This window comes from Ctenocephalides felis, unplaced genomic scaffold, assembly GCF_003426905.1.
Source record: "Ctenocephalides felis isolate EL2017-DRISC unplaced genomic scaffold, ASM342690v1 CF-g0.4_SCAFFOLD_01886, whole genome shotgun sequence".
Taxonomy (NCBI): domain Eukaryota; kingdom Metazoa; phylum Arthropoda; class Insecta; order Siphonaptera; family Pulicidae; genus Ctenocephalides; species Ctenocephalides felis.
In genome coordinates this window covers 59,290,788-59,315,742 of record NW_020538040.1, presented here as the reverse complement: position 1 = coordinate 59,315,742, position 24,955 = coordinate 59,290,788, and the positions used below count along the sequence as shown (strand labels likewise).

The following is a 24,955-nucleotide window of genomic DNA, read 5'->3' as shown; positions in this document are numbered from 1 at the left end:
CCTATGTTATATTTACCAATATTATTTAAAAATATTTATTTGATGTTGGTTATATACCTAAATAAACACAAATTCTAACATTTTTTCGAAAACTGAAATTATGTTATATTAATAAATATTAATTCCACGCATACTATTTATTTTTTATAGTTCAAATATTATTAAATGTGTTTAATATTATTAAAAATAATTATTTGCCATTACTTATTCGCAAATAAATGTTTAAGAAATTGTTGGCTTTTCGTACGTACATGTGATATCTTTGCAGAATATTAATTCGTACAATGTTACATCCCCTAATATTTCAAGAATGCTAAATTGTCTGCATTGCAATAGTGGAATGCTTGTAGTGTTGAGCTTTTTGAAATAATTTCGAAATTCCAGTTTTGTCATTAAGATAACATAAATTTAGTTGTATATACCATTGATTACAAATATTTGCATAAGTCTAGAAACAGATTCTGAGACCGTTTTAATTAATCTTTTGATCTGAAGAAGATATAAAGTTATTTGCTCTAAGAGTTTATTTATTCATTGAAAACAAATTTTACGATATTACATTAAACTGTAATCAATATTTTAATTAGTTAATGGAATATAACGCATAATATTTACGTAAATTTGACAGCTTTTATTCTTGCAAACGCTGAGGCCTGCAATTATTAGAGTAGAGAAAAAAAGGTTTTCGTGTGATATTTACAATGAATACAAAATTTTACGTAAATTAGCAGGTAATCCTAAATTCCCTTAACAATAAAATTCATAATATTGACCTTATAATGGCAAAAATAGTGTTAACAAATTTGAAACTGAAAAAGGCTGAATCCCAATAAAATTCCAACAGTTTCTTTTTGAAATTTTCAAATATGTGTTCATAAAAATGTTTTGTGACCTGAAACTGTAATACGTTGATTAAGCGAACCGGATAATAAGTTTCAGTGATGCATTTCACGTAGTACTTTTTCCCTTGGCCTGCTCGCTTTCATTGCGTTGCACTTTTACGATAATATATTTGAACATAAGAAATTTGATAACACGTGAGTATAGAAAACGTGTCTCGGCGAAAAACTATCGTCAGCACCTCTAGATTATATAACGCTCCGGATTTCTGCTACTGAATAAACAAAAGTTACTGTTTACATCTTAACAAACGCCATTAGGGATAGACCTAATCATTAACTTCCCGTAGGGTAATCGCAAAAAACGAAAATTTTCATTTATCTTCACTTTTCAAAGGTTATTAACATCTTGACATACCTTAAAAAAATGAATGTATATGTGTCTGTGCATTTGAAGAATTCAAAAAACATTCGATTCCCATTAATGGGGAGACGTGCTGATTACTTTTTGGCAAAGGCAGGTCCAGCCGTTTCGAAGATACAGGACAAACATTGCCAAAAATGGTAATTCAGTTTTTGAGAGAACGGGGCGTCCGATTTGAATAATTGACATTTTACTCGTATTGACAAAATGAAAAACTGATCAAGGAAGACAGGTCCAGCGGTTTTGGAGATCTAATACAAAATGTAAAAAAATTGCTATATGACGGCCAAAAATGATCATTAGATGCATGCCCATTAATTTATCAGATATTTTATAGAGATTTTAGTAATAAACACAAATTTTGTTTACACGTTTCGATATTTCGGCTTTAAAACAGCTACGCAGGTTTGAAATAGATTCAAAATATTCAAAAATATAACAAATTCAAATTTTTGAAAATAGTCCAATTTTTTTCAAATATGTTTATCAAAATTCTCGCAAATCTAATTGTATCAAAATTTCCAACAAAATTTTAAAGCTTTTAAATATATTAAATTACGGTACGTGAAGTTACAGCAATTTGTCATAAGGCACTAGGCTATGCACCACTATTTTTTTTAAAAAAGTTTTTTAAATATAAATAAGTAATAGATTTCATAAAAAAGTAAAGACGTTAAAAAAATTCACATCATTCGATCATGGGATGAAATAAAAAAAAGTATTGATTACTTTAGTTCAATTGGAATATAACATTTTAATAAAAAACCTATCGATTTTTATCCTATAATTTATTATTATTATATATTATATATCATTAAAACTGTTAGAACAAAACACTCTTAAGTTAAGCAAAATTTTTCTTTGCAAGAATTTACAGAAGTAGAGATTCAAGGGAGGTTATAAAATATTTTCATGTATCATTTATGTTTCATGAATAATAATGTAAAAACAACTTGAAGACATTGTGAATAATTAAATAATTCATTGTAATTAGAAAATAAGAAGACGTGCGCAGACTTTGTAAATTAGACATGTGGTAAAGATAAATATCCATCTTGAAATTTTTTTTGTTTTCAAATATATTAGTATGATTCGTGATACGCAATCAAACTTGCTTTACATTTTCTAATTTTAGTACTTTGCAAAGTTTGAAATAAGGTCGAACAGGGCGCGTTTGCGTTTTTAAAATTATAATTAGAATGAAGTTAAAGTTAGAGTACATAAAACGTGATAGTAGTTTAATCAACTCAAACAATTAAATTTACGATTTACTTCATACTTATTAGGGTAATAGTTGCGTAATCCTTGAATCTTAGGAGGAGGATGTGACCTACTCTCCATTAAACGTAGGAGTATATATATACATTTGATGGCTTAGTTCTTTAATTGTTTTAGAGCTTGAAAATAAATGCAAAATCTTAACTAATAATAAAGGAAGTGTTGACTAAAATAGATTCAACGATAAAATTGGCTACCAGAAATCGTAGTTTGCGTTACAAAAATGTATACTTATATACATACATACATATATATATATATATATATATATATATATATATATACAAACCATAAAATGAAACATATTTATATACCTGATCTGAATTACATCATTTGTTCGAATGTTTCAAGTTAGTGCATAGTATATAATTCCGCGCGTGCTTAGCACATTAATGTTACGATAAAATATTTTCCATTAAGAAAATCCAATAACTCTATAAGCTGTACTACTATACTTTAATCTTTTGATATAAGGCTAAAGTTGTAAGTACCATAAAATGAACCATACCACAATAATAGTGGTTATAACAAATTAACGAGCTTAGCAAACTAATTCTAATATAAATTAACTAAATTTTAATATAACTAATAAGCACTACAAAATTTATATCGCGCCCTCAGTATATGTTTTCAAATGATGTAAGTAATATTTTTTAATTTCACGATGGTGCAGTTTATGTTTTTGCCAAAAAATCCGACTTGCTAATTTTATATTTTTTAAACGTTTGTTAGTATTTTTCAAGTCATTCAATTGTTTGAGACCAAAATTGCAAATAGTGTATATTAAATGTGTGTACAAAATTTGAAAGCTAACAGCTCGATAGGAACTCGCGTTGATTAGTTTTGCGCGAAGATCGCCCAAGCCGTTTCTTTATAATTAGTAGAAAGTGCATTTTTTGTCCACGGTTTAGGCAAAATCTTGAACAAAATTTAAAATTTGTTTGAATGATATGATTTATGAATCTTGCTAATTAGTTTTTGGATTAGGTCAGATCAACCGGGATGATTAAATATTAAAGCAAATTTTATTTTTGATAACATGGTATATTGCAATAGTGTAAATTAATGATATTAATTAACACATTTAGTTTGACATCAAAGATTAATGGGTGGTCTTTTGTATACTCTAATATTACTAATCAGTCATAAACTGTAATCACACAGTCTTGAGTTCAAATCCACGTTTTGCACAACTAGGTACCAGCAGAAGTGATGTCCGTTTTTTTTTGAAAATATAGACCAAAAATGTATTTGCATGTAAAAAAGTTTTTTTTGGCATTGTTGCAATAAGTTAAAATATATCATTACTATTAGAAGGGACAAGTACTGGATTGCTTCAAAGTATGTATAAAATTATGGTGACCATATTTTTTAAGGTCAAAACTGGGACGGAAAACCGTGGGCGATGTCTTTGAACTGAATAATTTAAATATTATTTAAAATAACAAACAAAAGATCTAAATCCGGGAAAATATTGCTTTTAGAAAAATCCGGGACACAAGGTGGAATTCGGGTCTGTTCTGGCCACACCTAGACGTATGGTCATCTTAAATATATAGGCCAACCAATTTATAAAAGGCTTTGCCGAAAAACAATAATAAAACTTTTACATAGCAATATTTTAACTATTTTATTATTAGCTTTTATATCCTGTAATTTTGTGAGATAATATTATTTCAAGAACTCAACGATTTCACGTAGCGCGTAATAAAACTTACTTACTCATAGCCTTTATAACAAGCAAACAGAAGTTTTTAAAATTGTGAATTATGGATACTTCAGTAGATTGAAGTCGTAAATTCCTATCAAAATATTTACATCAACATAGTAGTAAATATATAATACATTGCGTAGTAGGATTTGGCCGCAGTGTACGCGTTCGGCGAGTACTTACAAAAGTGTGGCAAATAAAAGAGCTTAGCACAAAATTTTCACAGGATTAATCCGACATGTCATAAGGCTTATACGCGATTATTTGTATACGCTTAGCGAGCGTTATATTTAATTGCCCCGACAACCCAGTTCAACATGAACACCTAATGCGAATGATAAATGATTGATTATAATAAACCGAGTGAAAATTCGTGAGCAGTTTATTAATTTTCTATAATATTTTCACTATTAGTGTTAAAAGTTCTTTCCATTTTTTACTCGAGAGGAGCCGAAGACTATTAATAACATTCTCTTACACAAAACAATTGAAATAAGTAGTATTCAAAAAAATAAAACACCGACTTTGGAAGCCCATTATTTATTAAATGAAGTTGAAGAATTTAAGCATACATCATCATATTAGCAATATTCGAATAGCAAGGTGACCATATTGTTTTAGGTCAAAACCGGGACGATTTTTGGTTATGCTAATCTGGGACAGAGGGGGGAGGCTGTTTTTAATGCTAAATAACTTGAAAACATACTGTTTAAGGATTTCATAAAATCATGTTTTTAAATAAATATTTTTTTTTAAACTAAGATTACCGACTTTTAAAGAACTTCATTATTCGATCATGTTATACAATATCTTATATTTTTTTGCTTAGACATAAATCTTTAATTTTCTTCATAATTAAGCTGTTAATACTTAGCGCTTGTACCATCCAGTCAAAAAGTTCCTTTGCATATGTTTTGCTATTTTTTATAAAATTCAAAATAAAGCCCCAAAATTTTTAAAGTGAGAGGCTATTTTAACCTGCCTTCGAAATTTCGAATTCGGCTACGTGTTGTTTGATATAAAAATACTTCTTTGCATATATCATTTGCAAATTTCATGGATGATTGTAATTTTATTATCAAGTAATTGATTTTATTATCAATTTTAATCTTTACTTTCTGAAAACCCGGGACAAAAGTTCTAAATTCTGAAATTCCTCTGAAAAAAAACCCGGAACACTAGGTTGAAATACTGGAGTGTCCCGGGCAAACCGGGACGTAAGGCCACCTTAAAATAGGCAATACACTTTTCAACATAACATTCCAAATTTCAGTTTTTTCTAATAAATTTTTATTGAAAACAAATGAAAATTCTTGTGCCAGGGACTCGAACCAAGTATTCTTGGCGCGTGAGTCAGGCATGTTACTGATTGAGCTATTCCCGCCACTATTTCAGATAAAAACGCAGTACAATTACCACATCTAATTGAATGGTTTTCAATACTATAAAAACTATTAATTAATAAAACGCAATTTAAATTGTAATTACGATTTTGATACTTCTTTGTTGGAGTTCTAAACATGATTTATTTTGCTTATTTGTTATTTCAAATTATTTATAGTATTATTGAAGAATAGACTTCATTAAATTTTTCTATCTACTTTTTCTAGTTTTTTCTGCAGGTCTAAATACTGATCTGATAATTCAATAAGGAAATGAGTTATATTTCGAAATGCATCATATTAATTTCAAATATAGTTCTCCTATATATAGTATAATGGTGAGTCCGATATGATGATTGAAAAGTTTTGATTAGAGGTATCATTTTTTGTAAAGAATTTTAGATTTGCAAAAGATGGCGCAGTTATTTTGTGGGTTAGCATTTGTAAGGAATCCTTAATAATAAATATAAATATTTGACCTGAACTCTAACCGTGACTGGAAGGTACTAAATATTATCATTTACAAATGTAGTTTTATCATTTGTTTGTCGGCTTCCACCGAAGTAAGACATTATGTAACATCAGTGGCAGAATTTTGAAGGACAGTGTATCTCGTGTCACTTTGGGTACATAATGAAGAACATTTTAGACTGAACCAAATGGTGAAATTGTTAATTAATTGTAAAACAGATTGTCAAAATTTAATGTGCAATGAAATATTGAACATTTTCGTGAAATTATGCAGTGAACTCAATGTATATCGTGTAATCTCAAAGGTACTTCGACTGCATGATGACATCAAAATGAAAGGAACTGGCGTCCATGTATTTCTGTTCATGTGCATGGACTCATGTAAGCAATAAAAATTTAAGAAAAATCCTATCCAAATTTTCTGATGGTTTCATAATAACATTTTGGCGTCTGAGGTAATTGTTAAGATTTTGCGCATTAGATGCAAACAACGAGGATAATTTTGCTTTGTGCGCTGTAGACGTAACAAATTTGTACGATGCGATTTGTACTAACTCTGAGTCTCTGTTAGCGCGGTTCCCATACTGCACTATGTAAGATTCCGTAGAACGCACTACGAATTAGCCTGAATTGTATGTTAAATACGAGTTTTTTATAGCACGGTCACCATACTGCACGGTACACACTTGCCGCGTTAAGCGAGTGTTTACTGTATACAGTCAACCTTCCGTTAACATGGTAATCTGGAAACGCGGTTTCCATGCTACGCGGAGCTGAAACTGTGACAGCCCTGCGATAACACGGTACTCCTCCAAAACGGTTTTTGTTCAATAACCCATAAGTTTCTTACGCGCAACCTATGAATGACCCACTAATTTTAATGTAATTTTTGTTATAGACTTTTTTGGCTTTTACGGTTTGTTTATAAACACATACGATATAGATAGTGTCATTTACAGGTCGCTAGTCTTTCAAAAAAAAAAATCTGCTTATTGACAGAAAACAGATTGTATCATAACTTTACATCAATTCTTCAATTCAATAAAAAAAATTGTAATCTATCCTATCTGGTTGGTCTCCATATAAGGCAGTGAGATATGTGACTACTAATTCTTATAGCACGGTTTCCATACAACGTGATGGCCGGTTTTCCTAGAACGCACTTCGAATGAGTGTGGGTTGTACGTTGAATCCATGTTTCTCATAGCACGATTTCCATATAGCACGGTACCGCGTTATCGGAGGGTTGACTTTATACATATGCATGAATTTACCACAAGTAATTTTTGTTGAATGCACCCTATCAAATTATATGTTTCAACAAAATCTTTTTGTTTCTTTAACAAACTGTTGATTATTTTATATTTCCAGAGTTCAACTATTTATATTTACGATTTGTTCATCGCTATAAATTTTTCTAAAAAGAAGATAATTTGTAATGGACATTCAACATGTTCGTATAATACATTCATTTCATATTTTCATACATATATTATTTAAAAATATTAATTGTAATAATAATCTTACCTAATGGTAAGTCCACTAGTTTCAAATGACTCAACCGAATGTTGGTCAACAGATGCATATTCTGCAAAACTGGTCTGATATCATCCATGTCCAGATGGTTTCCACTCACGTCAAAACTTTGCAAAGTTGCGATCACGGGTTCCATAACTGGCAGTTCTAGTACGTCAAGTTGATTCCCTGATAGGTTAAGTTCTCTTATAGAGTTCAACCCATCAAATGCTTTTGGGGCAATTTTTACCAATCGATTATTCGCCAAATGAAGTGTCGATAGTTGAGCTTGTTGTTTAAATAATCCGGGTAACAACACAGCTAGGCGGTTACCGTCCAAGTACATGTGCTTCAGTTTCTTAAGTTGAGAAAAATCTTCTTTGGGAAGATAGTTGATCGAGTTCTCGCCGAAATCCAACTCACGAAGTTGCGGTAATAAGTGATATAGTTGGGTGTTGATAATGCGCAGGTCACAGCCGCGGCATCGCAATGTTCTCAACTCCTGAAAGTAATTGGTTCAATTTGCACATTAAAAAATCATCATTGATAATAAATTGAGATTAAGAAACTTAATGACTATCGGAATTTAACTTTTCATGCCTCATTAATATTATAAAGAATAATACTATATTAAATTGTCCACTTAAATATTTTCATACGCAAAAGATATGTGTATTTTTATTTGCCGAACCGTCTTTATTATTTTGGAGCCCATTTTTCAACTTCCCGTAAGGTAAGTATTAAATCAAATCCAAAAATCTAAATTGAAAATTTTTACATTTCTTCACGTTTTGAAGGTTTCTGAACATTTTGGCGTACCTCAGAAACAATGGATGTGTGTGTGTATGTATGTATGTATGGATACAATTATCCGTCTACATTTTCGGGCGCACGGATCAACCGATTTGAATTTTTCAAAAAACTTTTTGGCAAAGGCAGGTTTAGCTGTTTTGGAGATACGGAGTATGAGTACTTAACTGTAATTGTGTGGTGTTGTATCACTCATGTGATTATGGGACGTTGTTTGGTAGCTGGAGCTGAGCGGTTGATAAGATAAAAATACTGGTTGTTGGTTGATCTTGATCTTTTATTGTTTACTATTTTTACAATTAAATAATTTGTTCGATAACCGTTTGGTTATCGATGATCAGAGACTACATTTTTTTAAGTATCTAAACAGTAAGTCTGACTTGACTCCTGACTTCTGACTGCTAACTAAATCTTAACTACTTCTTATATACTAAATAATTGTAAACAAAACGTGATTCCAAAATCTAACAGCAAGGCCGGAAGATCTTCGGATAACCTTCAAATAGCACGTAGTGCTCTAACAAAAATAATAAATAATAAATTATATTTGTCATTACAGAATAGTACATTAAATGAAAATCGAGTTTTTGAGAGAACGAAGCATCCGATTTGAATGATCTAAAAACATTCAATTCGTACTGACGGGGAGAAGTGGTGATTAGATTTTGGAAAAGGCAGGCTCAGCCGTTTCGGAGATACCGAGCTAAATGTGCAAAAATGTCAGTTTTTGAGAGAACTAAGCATCCGATTTGAATGATTCAAAAGTCGTTCTGCTTGTTTTGACAAAATAATTGCTCTTGAAAAAAAAAAAAACATTTCAATTTTTTTTCCAAATTTTTTTTTGTATTTCGAAAATAATTCAGATTTTGATTTTAATTCTGGCTAAAGTTCTAAAGATCACTTATATACTTTAAATAAATAATTTTAATTGTAAACTGTTATTCAGTTTATATAACTCTTATAAATATTAGACAATGTTACAGAATTTATAATAATCTATATGAAAATATTTAATATTTCTCGATCATTTCGTTACGGTACGGGAAGTTCCAGCAATTTGCCTTAAGGCACGATGCCATACACAACTAGTTAAATTTTATTTGAGAACACATTTGATACGATATTTATACAATGTACCCATTTTTTCTAACTTTCCGAAATCCTTCCGAAGATGTTTCTTTTTGCCACAAAACCAGATTTTCTAAATTTATGTTTTCTAGATGTCTCACGTGATTCTGAATCATTTAAGGCCAAATTTGGTAAAAGTATGAATGTGCATAATATGTGCCGATTTTTTATCCTTCAAAGTTTTCTCAAAAACGGCTGAATTAATTTTAAAATTTTGAAAATCATTTGATAAACATCAGAACTAGCGAAAGACTAGTTTATTAGTTTCAGAATTTTCATGAAAGTGCAATTTTTAACGTTTTCGCAAAAAAACTCCAACTGATTTTGAAAATTTAAAAGATCTTGAAGGATCGCGTTGATTACTTTTTTGTAAAGATCGTTGTAATTAATTTTCAGTAAAACTTTTTGACGATATCTACTCAGAAACATTTTCAGGACTCTATTTCCATATTGAAATAGATATCACTAATGCTTGATATTAGGTTGTGAATAGCGCATCTCTGTACTATGGATACCTTCGATAAATAAATATGTACTTAGAAAAAGGACCTTTGTGAAATAATATAACTTCCTTAAAAAGTCTTTAAACCTCTTACTTTTTCTATTAATATTCTTCTTTCTGTCACAATAATAATGATGCAGTAGTAAATCTTACAATAAGAAAATCACAATATAATTTAATTTGAAATCCTCGTGAAATAAAGTTTTTGGATATAATCCGCCATATCGCATTATGAATGCATTTATTTTCAGTTGCATTTATAAGCTATAAAAAGATATGCATGATGATAATAGAGTTTCTGCAGATTTATAGATTATAATAAAACTTTATATGCCATGAATTTGAATGACGTTATTTAAATTTCATTAATCATTTATTATTTCTGGAATTCCGCGTAGACTTCCTGTATTTCGTAATCAATTCTTTTGTATTTGTGATTGCGTTCTATTTTCTTCATTGTGAATTTAGACATTCAAGAGTTAAGTTACTTTTAGAGTTCCGTTTTCTAAGGAGTTTATCAATGCGATCAAACAGTCAATATGTAGGTGTCATTAATACTTAAATTCAATATCACGTTTGAACCAGAGTTTATTGCAATATATGCAAAATGTTTGAAACCTGGTTGCTGGAACTTGCCGTATCAAAAATTAAATTTTTTAAAAAAGATTTAATTTTCTTTTAGAACTCTGAAGAATTCGATCTTTTGAGATTTTTAAAATTTTTGAAGAAAATTGGCCGGTTTGAAAAATTTGATTTTTTTATACTTAGAAATATTTTGGGAATTTTGAAGTTTTTTTCAAAGCGATCGCGATACGTTAGCTGCGTAGAAACGAAATATAGAAGCGCGTGCGCGCCGCGTCGCAGTATAACAGATAAACATTGGTAAGGAATCCATATAAATGTACACAAAATTTGTACCTATTATTCAAATCTTTATAAAAAATCTGATAATACGATGTACATATGTCTAATGTTCAGTTTTGATCGCCAAATGGCATTATTTATTACTTTTTTATTGGATCTCCGGAGATGCTGGACCTGCCTTTACAAAAATTTAACCAGTTGTTTATTTCGTCAATACAAGTAAAATATTATTTGAATTATTTAATTTGGACGCTCCGTTATCTCAAAAACTGAAATACCATTTTTGGCACTTTTTGCATCGTACCTCCGAAACGGCTAGACCTGTCTTTGGCAAAAACTAATCAGCACGTCTTCTTATCAGTAGGAATCTAATGTTTTTTGAATTATTAAATCAGTTGATCCGTGTTTGCAAAATCGTCGACGAAAATTTACACACACACACATACATTCAATTTTTCTAAGGTATGCTAAAATGTTCAGAAACCTCTGAAACGTAAAGATATATAAAAATTTTAATTTTCGATTACTCTAACTTACCCTACGAGAAGTTAAAAAGATAAAAGCGCAGTGTCAAAAATAGAATAGTAGGTATAATGCATAAAAATGATTGTTATAATAAAAAACTAACGATGGAATTTTTGGAATAATTTTGAATATAAAAAATTAAGAAATAGGAACGAAAGAAACTGTCGACAGAAAAATTATATCATATATTATTTATAGGCAGTTCACCAGCAAAATATTGTTTGATATTCTAATATTCGTTTGATACCGACAGTGGCATATTCGAATTGTAACTTTTAAAAATCGTTTGCTTTGAGCTTTGAAAAGTTTGACAATAATGCAGGAAACGTGGATTTGTCTAATGTTTAAGAAAATGGATATCACTACTGCTTGATAACTTAACGATTGCAAGCCGAGGCCCTATAGGGGTATACCCCTAGCTGTTACCCATTCGATACTTTTATGCTTAAGAAAAATAGTTGTTTTCTTTATATATGTAGTTTGTTTTTCAAACCGGTATACCTTGATGAATTGTTTTCGTGTTTACAGAAAACACACACACACTATATATATATATATATATATATATATATATATATATATATATATATATATATATATATAATCGTATATATTCGAAAGGGAAGAATTCTTTGAAATCAAAACAATGAAAATGTGCCCATTCAGTGTGCACAAAGGCAAGATAATAAATTTTTCTTTCATCTCAACGGTCAAAGGAATAAAACTAGGTTAGTTGGATCATGGTAACAAGATAGTGAGCTCGTTAGAACATCTTGCGGCTACGTTAATTTTCTTATTTAAGCGGAAAACTACATTTGTATTATGCGAATGCTGCTTGTTATTTCAGCTTTGTTTCATTTCATTAAATAATATGTCGATGTAGAAATAAAAAATAGTTACGATGCTCTGACGTATAATTGTTTAAAGGGTTGAACGTGTTAAGTTGATGTGTGTGTGTAAATATGATGTAATCCTATTTGAAATTATTTGGAAACCAATGAGATTTATTGTACCTACAATGTAATTAATTATATGAATATATTATGGAGTATAATTTTTTATTTTTATTATTTATCATAAGCAGCAATCAGAACGAGAAATATTCTATGAGCTATGGTTAATAATTTGTAAGTAAAATTAATAAAAGGTGAAATTGTCTAATTTGTATAGTTACACATTTTTAAACAATATTTGAAAGTAGAGAGCTAAATATGTATTACTAGCTATTACATTGATTTCTACAACGTTGCCATCAAAAGCTGAACGGAAATGTTTGGAAATTCATAACAAGAGTATTTTGTTTTGTTGTTAGTTTTTTGGGTTTTGAGCTCTGTTGTTTAGTTTACGAGACATTCATATAATTTTTAAGTATACCTTATTTAATTGTTTTATAAAATGTATTGTTATTTGTAATAGTTTTTTCATACCCTATATAAAAACTTACATTCGGGTGGGGTAAAAAGTACCAATTGAACCTTTACTATGGCAAAAGTAAATTAAAAAGTAAATTAAGTTTAAAAAGCATTTTTACAGCAGATAAATTACATAAATAATTTTCTGCTGATGAATATTTCTGACGAAACACCAGATCTAGGTTATATACGGTGTTATCTTTGAACATCTGCCCATCAAATTTATATTTTGCATTGGTCGAAAAATGTAGCTATTATTTTGTAAAATTCTTTTAAAATTAAAAATAAGCATTGGACCTATTTGCCCCGCCTGAGGGGTAAAGAAGAGCAGGTGACAGATTTGAATAAATAATCGGCAGATTAAAATAATAATTGAAATGCTATTTATATTTCTTGTTAAGTTGCAGAAATCGCGATAAGTGATGCACGATATTTAGATAATTATTTAAAGTAGCATAATCGAGAACTAATAGCTTAAAGTATATATTTTAATAACTTGGTTCTCGGTATTTCGATAAAAAAATAATATTTTTACGATAATTGAAAAATTATGTAATTTTTTACTCTTGATTGGTAATTAATAACTGGGTATGACTAAAAGAATGAGTATATTTCATAATCTATTAATAATGTAATCGCAAATACTCATATTATAAAAATTAAATCCAGGTACAAACTGAATTTATTTCAACACAGTCTTTTTATGCATTATACGTGTGTAATTGTTTATTATTCACTATATCATTCTGACATATCAATTAAATATGAATTGGAAATAAAGTGGATAAAATGCAGTTAGACATGAATATTTATTGAGCGGAATCTATGCGTTCGTAGTATATTCGAACTTGTATATTATTCATGCACATTTGGGCTCAAAAGCAAAATGGTTTTTAAATCATGAGGTTACTGCTGCTTTTATATATTTTCAACTCTGAATAAATATGTTTGAATTTGACAAATCAGAAAACAAGCTAGAAAAAATAACATGGGCATAGAAATAAAACATATTATATATATATATATATATATATATATATGTATATATATATATATATATATATATATATATATATATATATATATATATATATATATATATACAGGTGACATATTATCTAATAGGGTAGGGCGGAGCACAAAGGTCCAATTTGATTTTGAGCGATTATATTGTGAAAATCAAACCAAATTATATCACAACAAATAACACATATAAAACAAACAATTATCTGACTATGTTTAGTAAAACTGCCAGCTACTTCATTTTTGTAGCCATTTTTTTTATTTGCTGTTTTTTTCAAAAATATGTGACCTGTTTCTTTTTACCCGAACTGGGAGACTGTTTTATTTTTAATTTTAAAGGGATTTAACAAAATATTAGCTACATTAATCAACCAATACAAAATATAAATCTCATGGGTACATTTTTTACAGAGATAACACTGTAAATAACCTTGATTTAGTTTCGTCAGAAATAATTATCAGCAGAGATGGAAAAACTATTTATTTAATATTCTCCTGTAAAATAGCTTTTTTACTTCATTTACTTTTTTATTTTTTACTCCTTTGCCAAGGAAAAGGTTCTGTAGGTCCTTTTTACCTCACCCACATGTTAGCTTTCATTGAAATTGAATTAAAAAACTGAATGAATGAATCTAACTTAAAATTAATACTACATTTTACAAAACAATTAAATAACGTATACTTAAAAATTATTTTAAGATTGCGTAAACTAAACAACAGTGCTCACATAAAAAAAATATCAAAGAAAGAAAATACTTTTGCTATGGGTTTTTAAACATGGCCGTTTATCTCTGGATAAAGACGTTGTTAGAATCAAGGTGATGGTTGGTTACACATCTTTTTCCCTCTACTTTTAAATATTGTTGTTAAAAAATTCTTAACTCTACTTGTTTTTGAGATATTGGTGGTGAAACTTTTTACCCGCATACCCCGCTTTACCCTATATATCATATTTTTTTGACCGTTTCGAAGTAAGCAGTAAAAATATATGATATGCTGAAGACAGATATGCTTTTGCAGTTAGTTCTGACTAACGGTGAGTTACCTTATCATAGTCTTCTATAATTTCTTTAAATTGATTGTTTTTGAAATTTTTACATTAAAAACTCTCATTACAGTTTATATCTTCATACCACATATTAATAGTGATTTATTTATGAATGTATCAATTTACTTATTTATTTAAAACTATTAAAGCTAATTAGTCTAGTATCAGAAATCAAACTGTAAGTGTTTTATTTTCTTTTATAGATAGAACATTATGTTTATCAGTTTTTAATTCCTTTTAGTATTTTTGTTAGATACAGGCTATGATATGAGCTAAAGTATATTGATTTTGAACAATCTTATATATGAAAGATGATTCAAAACGTCAGATTGTTCAAACTCGTGAATATGTATAAATTAAATTGCACTATTAGCCTTATAAATACACGTGCATAGCAATATAAATAGACGTGGTTCGACCAGGCCAAAAGATTAGTCATTTCATCTGACTGAACGTTGGGTATCGTGTATAAACTGCGCAAAACGTGTAGACGGTTCTTACAATACTAATATAAATACCAAAACACTTTCCTACCTGTATATCTTTAAAAGCGTCTGGTAGAAGTTCTTTCAATGGGTTTCCGCTCAAATCCAAAACTTTCAAGCCCCCCAACATGTGAAATAGCCTCGGCACTAGTTCGGAGATTACGTTGCTCCTCAAAGAGAGCACTTTGAGTCCGGTCAGGTATCGAAAGGTACCACTGGACATTTTCTCTATCCGGTTGAAATCGAGGTGCAGCTCCTCGAGATCTGCCATGCCTCTGAAGTTATAGTCCAGAACCGTTGATATGTTGTTGTGCGTCAGATTCAGGAGCCGTAACGTCGGCACGCCCCAAAACGAATGACGACCGATTGCCGGAATGTTCGAATGCGATATGTGGACCTGCAAATTTAACAAACATATTTGTTAATACTTACATGTAGATTTAAATTTATATTGATATTTTTGGGACTTTTTAACTTCCCGCAGGAGAAGTTTATGTTTTCATCAAAAAATCCAATTTGCTAACTTTATGTTTTCTTGACGTTTCAAGCCATTCTGAATAGAATGAGACGGAATTTGGAAAATTATGTGTGTGTGTATGTATGTGTGTGCGTATATGTGAACAGATTTTTTGCAGTAAATCGACGTTTTATCAAAACCGTCTGAACCGATTTCAGAAATTTAAAAGCCATTTGATGTATCTCGATGAGGATTATCGTTTCTCAGTTTTGTGCGACGATCTGCCGAGCCATTTCTTTGTAATTTGGAAAAAAAGTGTTAAACTTTTCGTCCACATTTAAGCTCATACTACCGAATCGATTTTAAAAAATCAAAAACTGTTCGAAAGATATTAGTTGAGAATGATACTAATTAGTTTTAGGTAAAAATCTACCAAGCCGTTTTCTTGTAATTAACTGTTGAAAAAATTTAAGCGGATTTTCATGGAATTTTTTTGGCGATATATATCATGGTCTTATAGAACTTACTGAAATATTACGGCCTTACGACAAGTAGTTTAATTTTAAAAATTTATTAAAATTTTAGAAAATGAGCAGTTTTTTTGACGTTTGTTAAAGATAAAATTAAACGATTTACTTGGTATAACGATAGAGTACATGGTCTTAATGAACATACTAAACCATTAAATTCATACGGAAACTGGTTCAATTATAAAAACCATTAATTTGTGAAAATTTGCTTTCAGAAAATACTTTGAGTTAACGTGATCGTTCGTTCTCAATTATGTGCAATAAATCCACTCTGATTACTTTTATCACTCATAAATTAATTTATTTTCTATTGATTAAGTCGATTATTTACACATATTGGGAAGTTCATGTAACTTGCAAAGTTCCAATACCAACCAGTTTAATTTTGTTCTTTATGACAAATTTTCGTAAACCTAAAGCTGTATAAACAAATATTAGATGGAGTATATTAAAACCATATAAAAACTATACACAAATTTTTATAATGGAGAAAATAGTGTCTACATAGAAAATCTGTGTTATATAGGCTACAAGTGTCACATACAGACCGCATCTAGTGTGACTTTTGCTACAAAATTTTCAACTGTAGTAGTATTTTATTTTTCTTGACTGAAACACTGCTTTAATGAATTGTTCAAATAGTTTCTTTCTGGGAAAAATATTTCCGTAAATTTTGTAAAATTTTTGGAATTTTGAAAAACACTGATTCTGTTGTAAATTTATAACTTCCCATAGGGTAAGTTATAGAAATCGCAAAAAATTGAAAATAATTTTTTTATTATTTCTTCTCATTCCAAAGCCTTCTGAACATTCTGACATACAGAAAAAAATTGATGTATATGTGTGGGTGTGGGTGTATGTATGTATGTGCGGATACTATTTTTTGTCCACGATTTTAAATACACGGATAAATCTATTTGAATGATTCAAAAAACATTCGATTTCTATTGATAAGGATACGTGCTGATTAGGTTTGGCAAAGACAGGTTCAGCCGTTTCCAAGATATGGGACAAAAGTGCCAAAAATGGTAATTCAGTTTTTGAGAGCGGAGCATCCGGTTTCATAATTTCATAATAATTTAAAAATCATTTTACTTACTCAAAAGAGTACATTTTTTTCAAAAATTTCAAAATTCTCAATTTTTTTAAGTATTCAAATATTTCTAGATTCTAAAAATTTTAAATTGCGGTATAGAAAGTTGCAGCAACTTCTCTTAAGGCACGATGTCATTCACTACTAGTTATTTAATTATATAATAAATATAAAGTAAATAAATAAATCATATATTAATAAAACAATGTTGATTAAATAGTCCATATTATTCATAAAATTGATATAACAATTAGTAATATTTAAAAGGTCACTGCCAGAAAATTAAAAGTTGTAATTGATATTAAAAAAGAAATATTAACTTGGGAAAGTTCTTGTTTTCGCTAGGTAATTTATTTAGGGTAGATTTACTAAATTAGTTTTTTTCCACTTCAAAATGTCATTCGGAATTATTTTACACCAATATTGATAAAATTATTTATGTGTTTCATTAAAGTCGTCAGGAAAAAAAGCTCACAGCACACAAGAAAAGTACCATCATAATTATTGAAAGTAATAAATAGACAAAAGATCAGAAATTGCCTGTAGTCATGAGTTAACCGAGTTTACGATATCCCTGATCTCGATAAGATAAGTAAAACTTTCCGCGGTATGTACCAATTATAAATTTTCTAAGTATTTGCAATTCTCTTTGGTCCGTCTAACGATCATATTGTCTAGTTAATTATGAGTATATAATGTTTGAAATCAAAAGATGGGGAAGGAAAGAGCATATTTGCATTGAAAAGATCTGATTATATAGAAAACTTAGTATAGCCCTCTAAGACCGCGTAATGTAAGAATATTTTTGTTTACTCGACTGAAAGCTACTCAAGCGCAACTGTTGAGCAATTTAATGGAACTGTTCACAACAAACTTTCGCATATCTCCCCAGCGGTCTTAAAGCTATATTCATCTTGCAGGCGCTTCCTTCTTCAAAATTATATTGTCAACACAATGTACTAGAATTACTTATTTTGCTTTTCTATACGCTTTTGGTAATAAATGCGACGCGAGGAAAATAGTTTTCTTCCAAAATGTCGCGTTAAAACTCTGCCGGAGACATAAATCATAATTACAAATTTACACATATTTTTATTTAATAAATAAAAATTAAAATAATATCATAATTACCAAATATCTTAAATATAAAAAATAACTAGTCGGCATGGCATCTTGCCTTAAGGCAAATTGCTGAAACTTTCCGTACCAAACTTTTTTTTTTAAACTTTGAAAAAATTAGTTTTTTGAGAAATTTAAAATTTTTGAAATGAATTGAATTTTTCGAAATTTTTGTTTTTTTATTATTTTAAAATATTTTGGCAAATTTTGAACTTTTTTCAAGCATTCGCACTGCTTTAGCTGCATAAAGACGAAATATCGAAGCGCGTAAGCGCTGCGTCTCCGACTAACAGACAAACGATGTTACGGAATCCATAGAAATGTAAATAAAATTGACGTACTAGTTGAATAATGTTACTATTATTTCGTAAAATCTCATTAAAATTAAAAGTAAGGCATTGGACCAGTTGGTTCCTTGGTTGTCCCATTTTACCCCGCTTATGGGGTAAAAGAAACTGGTGACAAATTTTTGAAAAACAGCAAAAAACCCATATTTACAATGATGAATTAGCTGGGGGTTTTACTGAACATAGTCAGATTGTTGTGTGTTTGATATGTGATATTTGTTTTGATATAATTCGTATAGTTTTTACAATATAATGGAAATCAAAATGAAATTGGACTTTTGAGCTCTGCCCTACCCTATATAATTTTTAAATTTTTAGTTTTTTTATGTTTATACTTCTACATGTTCTATGAGTTGTATTGATCACTGCTAATTACTAACAATTGCAAGAATGACGTTATTAGTAGGCAATTCATTAATTTTCCTTACTATAAGAGATATAGTTTAGTTTTATATTGATCGATATTAGAAGACAAACCTACGGTCGCCTCTGCAGAAATTGCGATAATGCAGAAATGCAAGGTAAAGACTATTTTCACATGGAAACATGTTGATATTTATATTGTTGCTTGACATCAGACTGTTTGAAGAAGGATTAAAATAAAAGAACCAAAAAATCATGATTCAAGTCAAATTATTGATAATATAACATATGAATGAATTATATCGATAATTTTTCACATTAATTTTAAAAATTATGCTTTTAAGTATAGACTTCACAATTGACTTTCTATTCATGTACATTGTTCATAAATTCTCAAGAAATAGTTTTTTTCGTAATTAGTAGATCAACTGAGGCAATGGAATTCCCAATTTCACCTTTCGCCCTCATTTGATCAGCTTATTATTTCGCACAACAAAACAAAAATTGATTTGTAATATGATTAGGCCGTATCAAATAAAGAATCTGACAATCTCAGCAATATATAAACAACAAAATCTCGTTGTGTACACAATGTATCAGTCGCTATTCCAAGTCTTCGAAATATTTGTAGCAAGATAATTAAAAGTAATGGCGCACATTAAACGAACTTATAACCTCGTTGCTAAAATGTGTTTTTAATGATCACTAAATAAGAATTATATTACATGTAACTAATATTTTTCGCAGATAATGTTGTTTTTTATTTTAACGAGAGCAAAATGCAGTTATTTTCACTAACGAACCATTACATGTGCAATCGTGATAAATTCGCGTCGTGAAAATTTCAACTATGTATTATATGAGAGAATGTGGCTGATGGTTGCAACAAAAGCTCTTATTATACTCGATTTTCATGTAAATAGAGATGTTAGAAATCTACCAAAACTTAGAAACACAAACTTCAGTTTGTGATTACTTTATACCAATAATGAGCAAAGTTTAAATTAAACTGCTAGGTCCCTTTCACTAAACGTTGCCGCATCCTTGATTGTCTGTGATTGACAAATGCTCAAGGGATTGAGTAGTTATAACTCTATATCAAAACTTAGATATCTTAAGTGGGTCACACTAAATATAAACCGGAATTTATCTGTAAGATAATCATAATTTAAATTTAATTAACTTGAAAGGTTAGAAATCAACAATATTTATGCATGTTTTTACTTTTCGAAGGAAAGTTTCTGTTTTTGCTGTGTTTTTTCTGAGGTTTCAAGTCATTTTGAATCGAATGAGACGAAATTTGAAAAAAGTATGTGTATGTGTGCATGTGAACCGGCTTTTTGAAATTTGATGGAAGTTTTCTCAGAAACGGCTACATTGATTTCGTAACTTCAAAAATTATCAGCTTATTACGACAATTGTCAAAGACGATTTTTTACAATTAGCAGCAGAGCTGAACTTTTTGTGACAAAGATCAGTCAAGCTATTTCCTCGGAAATCAAATGTTTTCAAAATTATTTTTTCCAATGATGACAAAAAGTGGTTAAATTATAGTTATAACAAATCATTAAAGTTTAGAATATTGGGCTTGTTTTATATACAAGCGCGTGTTTTAGTACTATTAATAATATAATAAATACATATTTGATAAATAGCATTGATTTATTTTTAGTGAAAGCTAGAACTTTATTTTCGAAATGAATAGTTTAAAATTTTATCTAAATAGCTAAAGCTCAAATGCCACGTATTGGAAAGTTTATACAACTTGCTTTAAATGCCACTTATACCAAGCTTTATTTTCTATATGATTTTGAAAAAGATATATTTCTTGCAGTCCACTCACAAACTCCATTAAAAATAATAAATATTGAACGTAGAGTAATTGTTAATTGTTAGAGGCAATTAGAGTAACTCACATTCATTGCAAATTTCATTTTTATTAGAAAAACATGACTTGGCGAGTTTTTATAATTATAATTTTTAAACGTAAACATTTAGAATATTTTAATAAAATCCTTTCTTAGTTTCTGGGGTTTGTAATTATTTTTTTAACATCTAATTTTACTCTAATTAGCACAGAATGAATAAATCGTTTCAATTATCTATATTATATTAAAAATGACAAACAACAAAAATAATTTTTATTGCATTTAACTTGTTAGCTGTATGTCACGTAAGGTTAATTAAACAGACTAAAAAAAATAAAAAAAAATCGGACTTCTCATATATACGTAATCTCTTGCTTAAAAAGTATTTTGCTTATTATATTTCTATTATTAATTTTTCCCGAAACACGAACTTTAATACTAAATGTAGTTATAAAATTGAAAGCAATATTGCCACTTTCACAATATTCATACAAAATTACTATGAATTTTGTTCAATTATATGAATTTATTGATTTAACTGAATAATTTATTTCTTGATTCGCAAGGTAATTGATATAAATTTTTAGTCCTCTGCTGGTTATAATACGATAGTATAGTAGTTGGAATTGTGGAGCAACATTATAAATTGCGTAATTAATAATGCCTAGTGCATCTAGTGCAGAATAGCATTTTGAAATTGGTATATATTGTCGGGTATTTGTGTCGTGTATGTAAAATGACGCAGTCTTTAGTAATTGCAAGAGTTATGGCTGCGCCAACGGCAAACTCAACTTGATGCCATGTTGTTTTTGATGCGAACTTTATTGCGGATTTTAATTACGAGAAGGCAACATTAGTTTATAAATATTCAAACTTATGAATCGAGAGTTTCGTACAACGATATTATCACAATTCTCACTTCAAATCCTACCCAAATATCATTTTATGAATTTATTTAACCCTCTATGGGCCTGCGTAATTTTTAGGTCAAATACTAAATTTTTTAGAAATCTTTTCAAATCTTTTTTTATGAGATTATGCATAAATCTGAATTCCATAATATAACGTTGTCAAAACAATCAATATCAATATTTATGACCAATCTGAAATAACATTTTTATAAATTAAAAAATAAGAATTATAGGCCGCTGGGACTTGAAAGTCACACATAATTCATTAATATAAAAAAAATTGCTGAAACAGTTTTTTGTTTAATTCCCATTTGCATATATAGCCTTATAATTACTGATTATTTGTCCTCCCATTTGTTTTTCGGAAAAAACTTTACAATTTTATGAAAACTTTGAAAAAATAAGGTCTTGAGAATTTTTGAATAAAAGACTTTTTTGAAAAATTTGAAATTGTTTAAAATTTTCGTAATTTTTAAAAAAATCGACTTTTTTGTAAGTTTTAAAATCTATTCATGTCGATTGATGCTGTCGAAAATGTCGAGGATATTTGTTTGAATTATATAAGTGAACTTTAAACAATATCAGTCTTGTTTCGGAACCTATATAAATGGTAATAAATATTGGACTTATTATTAAAATGTCTGATAAATGCATGTGATCATTAGACGATCATTTTTAACCACAAAACGACATTTGTTTAACATTTTATTCTAGATCTCTGCTATATAAAATATAGCATATAAAAAATTTGATCAATTTTTCACTTTGCCGATGCAAATAAAATGCTATTTGAATTATTCATATCGGATGCTCCGCTCTCAAAAACTGAAATGCTATTTTTGCACTTTTCGGCCATCTTCAAAATAGCTGGAGCTGCTTTTGTCAAAAACTAATCAGCACGTCTCCTCATAAATACTAACCGAGTATTTTAAAATTATTCAAATCGGTTGATCCGTGTTCACAAAATCATTGACGAAAATTTGTATCCGCACACACACATGCATCAATTTATTGAAGTAAAACTTCTTTAGGCGCAACTAGTGTATAGATCCGTACAAATGCAACAGAAGTGAGTTACGGCAGATAAGATAAGATAAGAGTCGAGTGCCAATGATTCGTCATTTGCTATCGATGATATCATTTCTATATGGGTCGATTGTGATTAGTCGTCGCGTATGTGAATAGAGATCTGACGTTGTGTGCGTACCGGCATTAACTTTGTATGCGTACTGATATCAACAAGGAAATCGGCATAGATGAATAAACAAATTAAAGTTACATCGTAGTACAAATCTTGATTTAACGAAAAATGCCTGAATCAGAAGCATATTTTACCTGTCCACGGTAAATAATTATAATGAAAATAATAAAACAATGCAGCATTTGCGCCGTGTACGAAATAAGTTTATTGAAATAATTTCTATATTATTTGTAGTTTCTATAAATCTTTGAAGTTATTGAAATGGAAAATATTTTTTAGGCAAAACAGATATTACAGCTGTTCCAAGAATGAGATTATATCGCCAGCAAAAAAGTAAAAAAAAAATATCATCAGTCAATGAATGTATGTTAATTTTAAGTAAATGAAGTTTTTCAAACACAATTATTACATGATGAGTGCGAAAACAATACTTGTTCAGGCGTTGTTTAACATAATCCACTTTGTGAACGAATATTATAGAAGTAAATAATCAGCAATTACTTCATTTCTCTAATGAAGGTTCATTTCTAAACGCTAATTACTATGTATGAATTTAATTACATTATTGTTTTTAAATATTATACATATTTTTGATGCTATTATAAATATATAATTTATAATTTGTCATTATATAAATGTGTATAATGGTTGACAGTAATAAATATGTGCATCACGAGTGTTGCCATATTACTAATAAACATTATCCAAAATTGTTATATGATGTATTTATTTTTACTCAAATGCCATCTTGCACAGTAGGAAATAAGTTTTACTTCAATCGCGTGTGAACCTTACGCGCATTCTTTTTTTTCTAATGTATGCTAAAATGTTAAGAAACCTTTTTGCGATTTCTATAACTTACCCTACGGGAAGTTAATAAAAAAACTTTGATCATATAACTGCTAATGCATCATATTATAATCAAAATGCCTAGGCAACGCTTTGATGTATATTTATTAATATTCGTAAGATTTTATTACACAGTTTGTTATACTATTGTAATAAAAATTTGATTGCATAATGAATACGTGGTAGACTACTGGAGTGTCTTGCTTACTACGCTTATTCCATAGTTGTCACTTCTTACCTCTTGTAATTTGGTGAATTGTTGAAATATCGGCCCTATGGTCAGCGAGTTTGCGCTGTCCTCATCGGGCGCTGTCACGATTATAACTTGCGTGAGAGGGTCCATGTGATTTACCGGCAGACTCGGCGAGAGATCACCGTCTTTGCAGAGGACGCTGATCCTGCCCAGAGCGTCCGTTCCGCAAACGCACTGATAGGGGCACAGCTTCGGGGATGGTGCGCTTAAGGTCATCGAGACGATACTCGCCAATCCCCATATCACGTGTGCCATTGTCCACGTATCCATGTCTAATCAAATCTGTAATGAAAATATTTGGATTGTAATAGATATTAATCTTAGCAGATTGGTTCATGCAATCTATATATAAATTCGCCAAGAATTTACGATTACGAATTTACGCCAATGCTTCCAAACCAATAAAAAATGAACCTCAAATAGTATTAGTATGTTTACTTATCTATGTATTAGCTCTTTATATAAACATTTAGGTAGAGCGCACAATAATTAAAAGTTTCATACATTTGGTATTAACATACGTCATTAAGTAAATTCTAGCGCCATC

The 24,955-nt window shown here is 29.5% G+C and overlaps 1 protein-coding gene across 1 annotated transcript in view; it reads right to left on the bottom strand.

Moving 5' to 3' along the window:
* LOC113375150 (insulin-like growth factor-binding protein complex acid labile subunit) overlaps nucleotides 1–24,678 on the bottom strand; it is a 38,403-nt gene extending 13,725 nt beyond the window's left edge. The window contains exons 1-3 of the mRNA XM_026615100.1: nucleotides 24,394–24,678; nucleotides 15,467–15,814; nucleotides 7,633–8,122 (exon numbers count right to left, since the gene is read on the bottom strand). Of these exons, the coding sequence (XP_026470885.1) occupies nucleotides 7,633–8,122; nucleotides 15,467–15,814; nucleotides 24,394–24,678 (1,123 nt within the window). The remainder of the gene's footprint in view (nucleotides 1–7,632; nucleotides 8,123–15,466; nucleotides 15,815–24,393) is intronic.
* Between the last annotated feature and the right edge of the window lie 277 nt (nucleotides 24,679–24,955).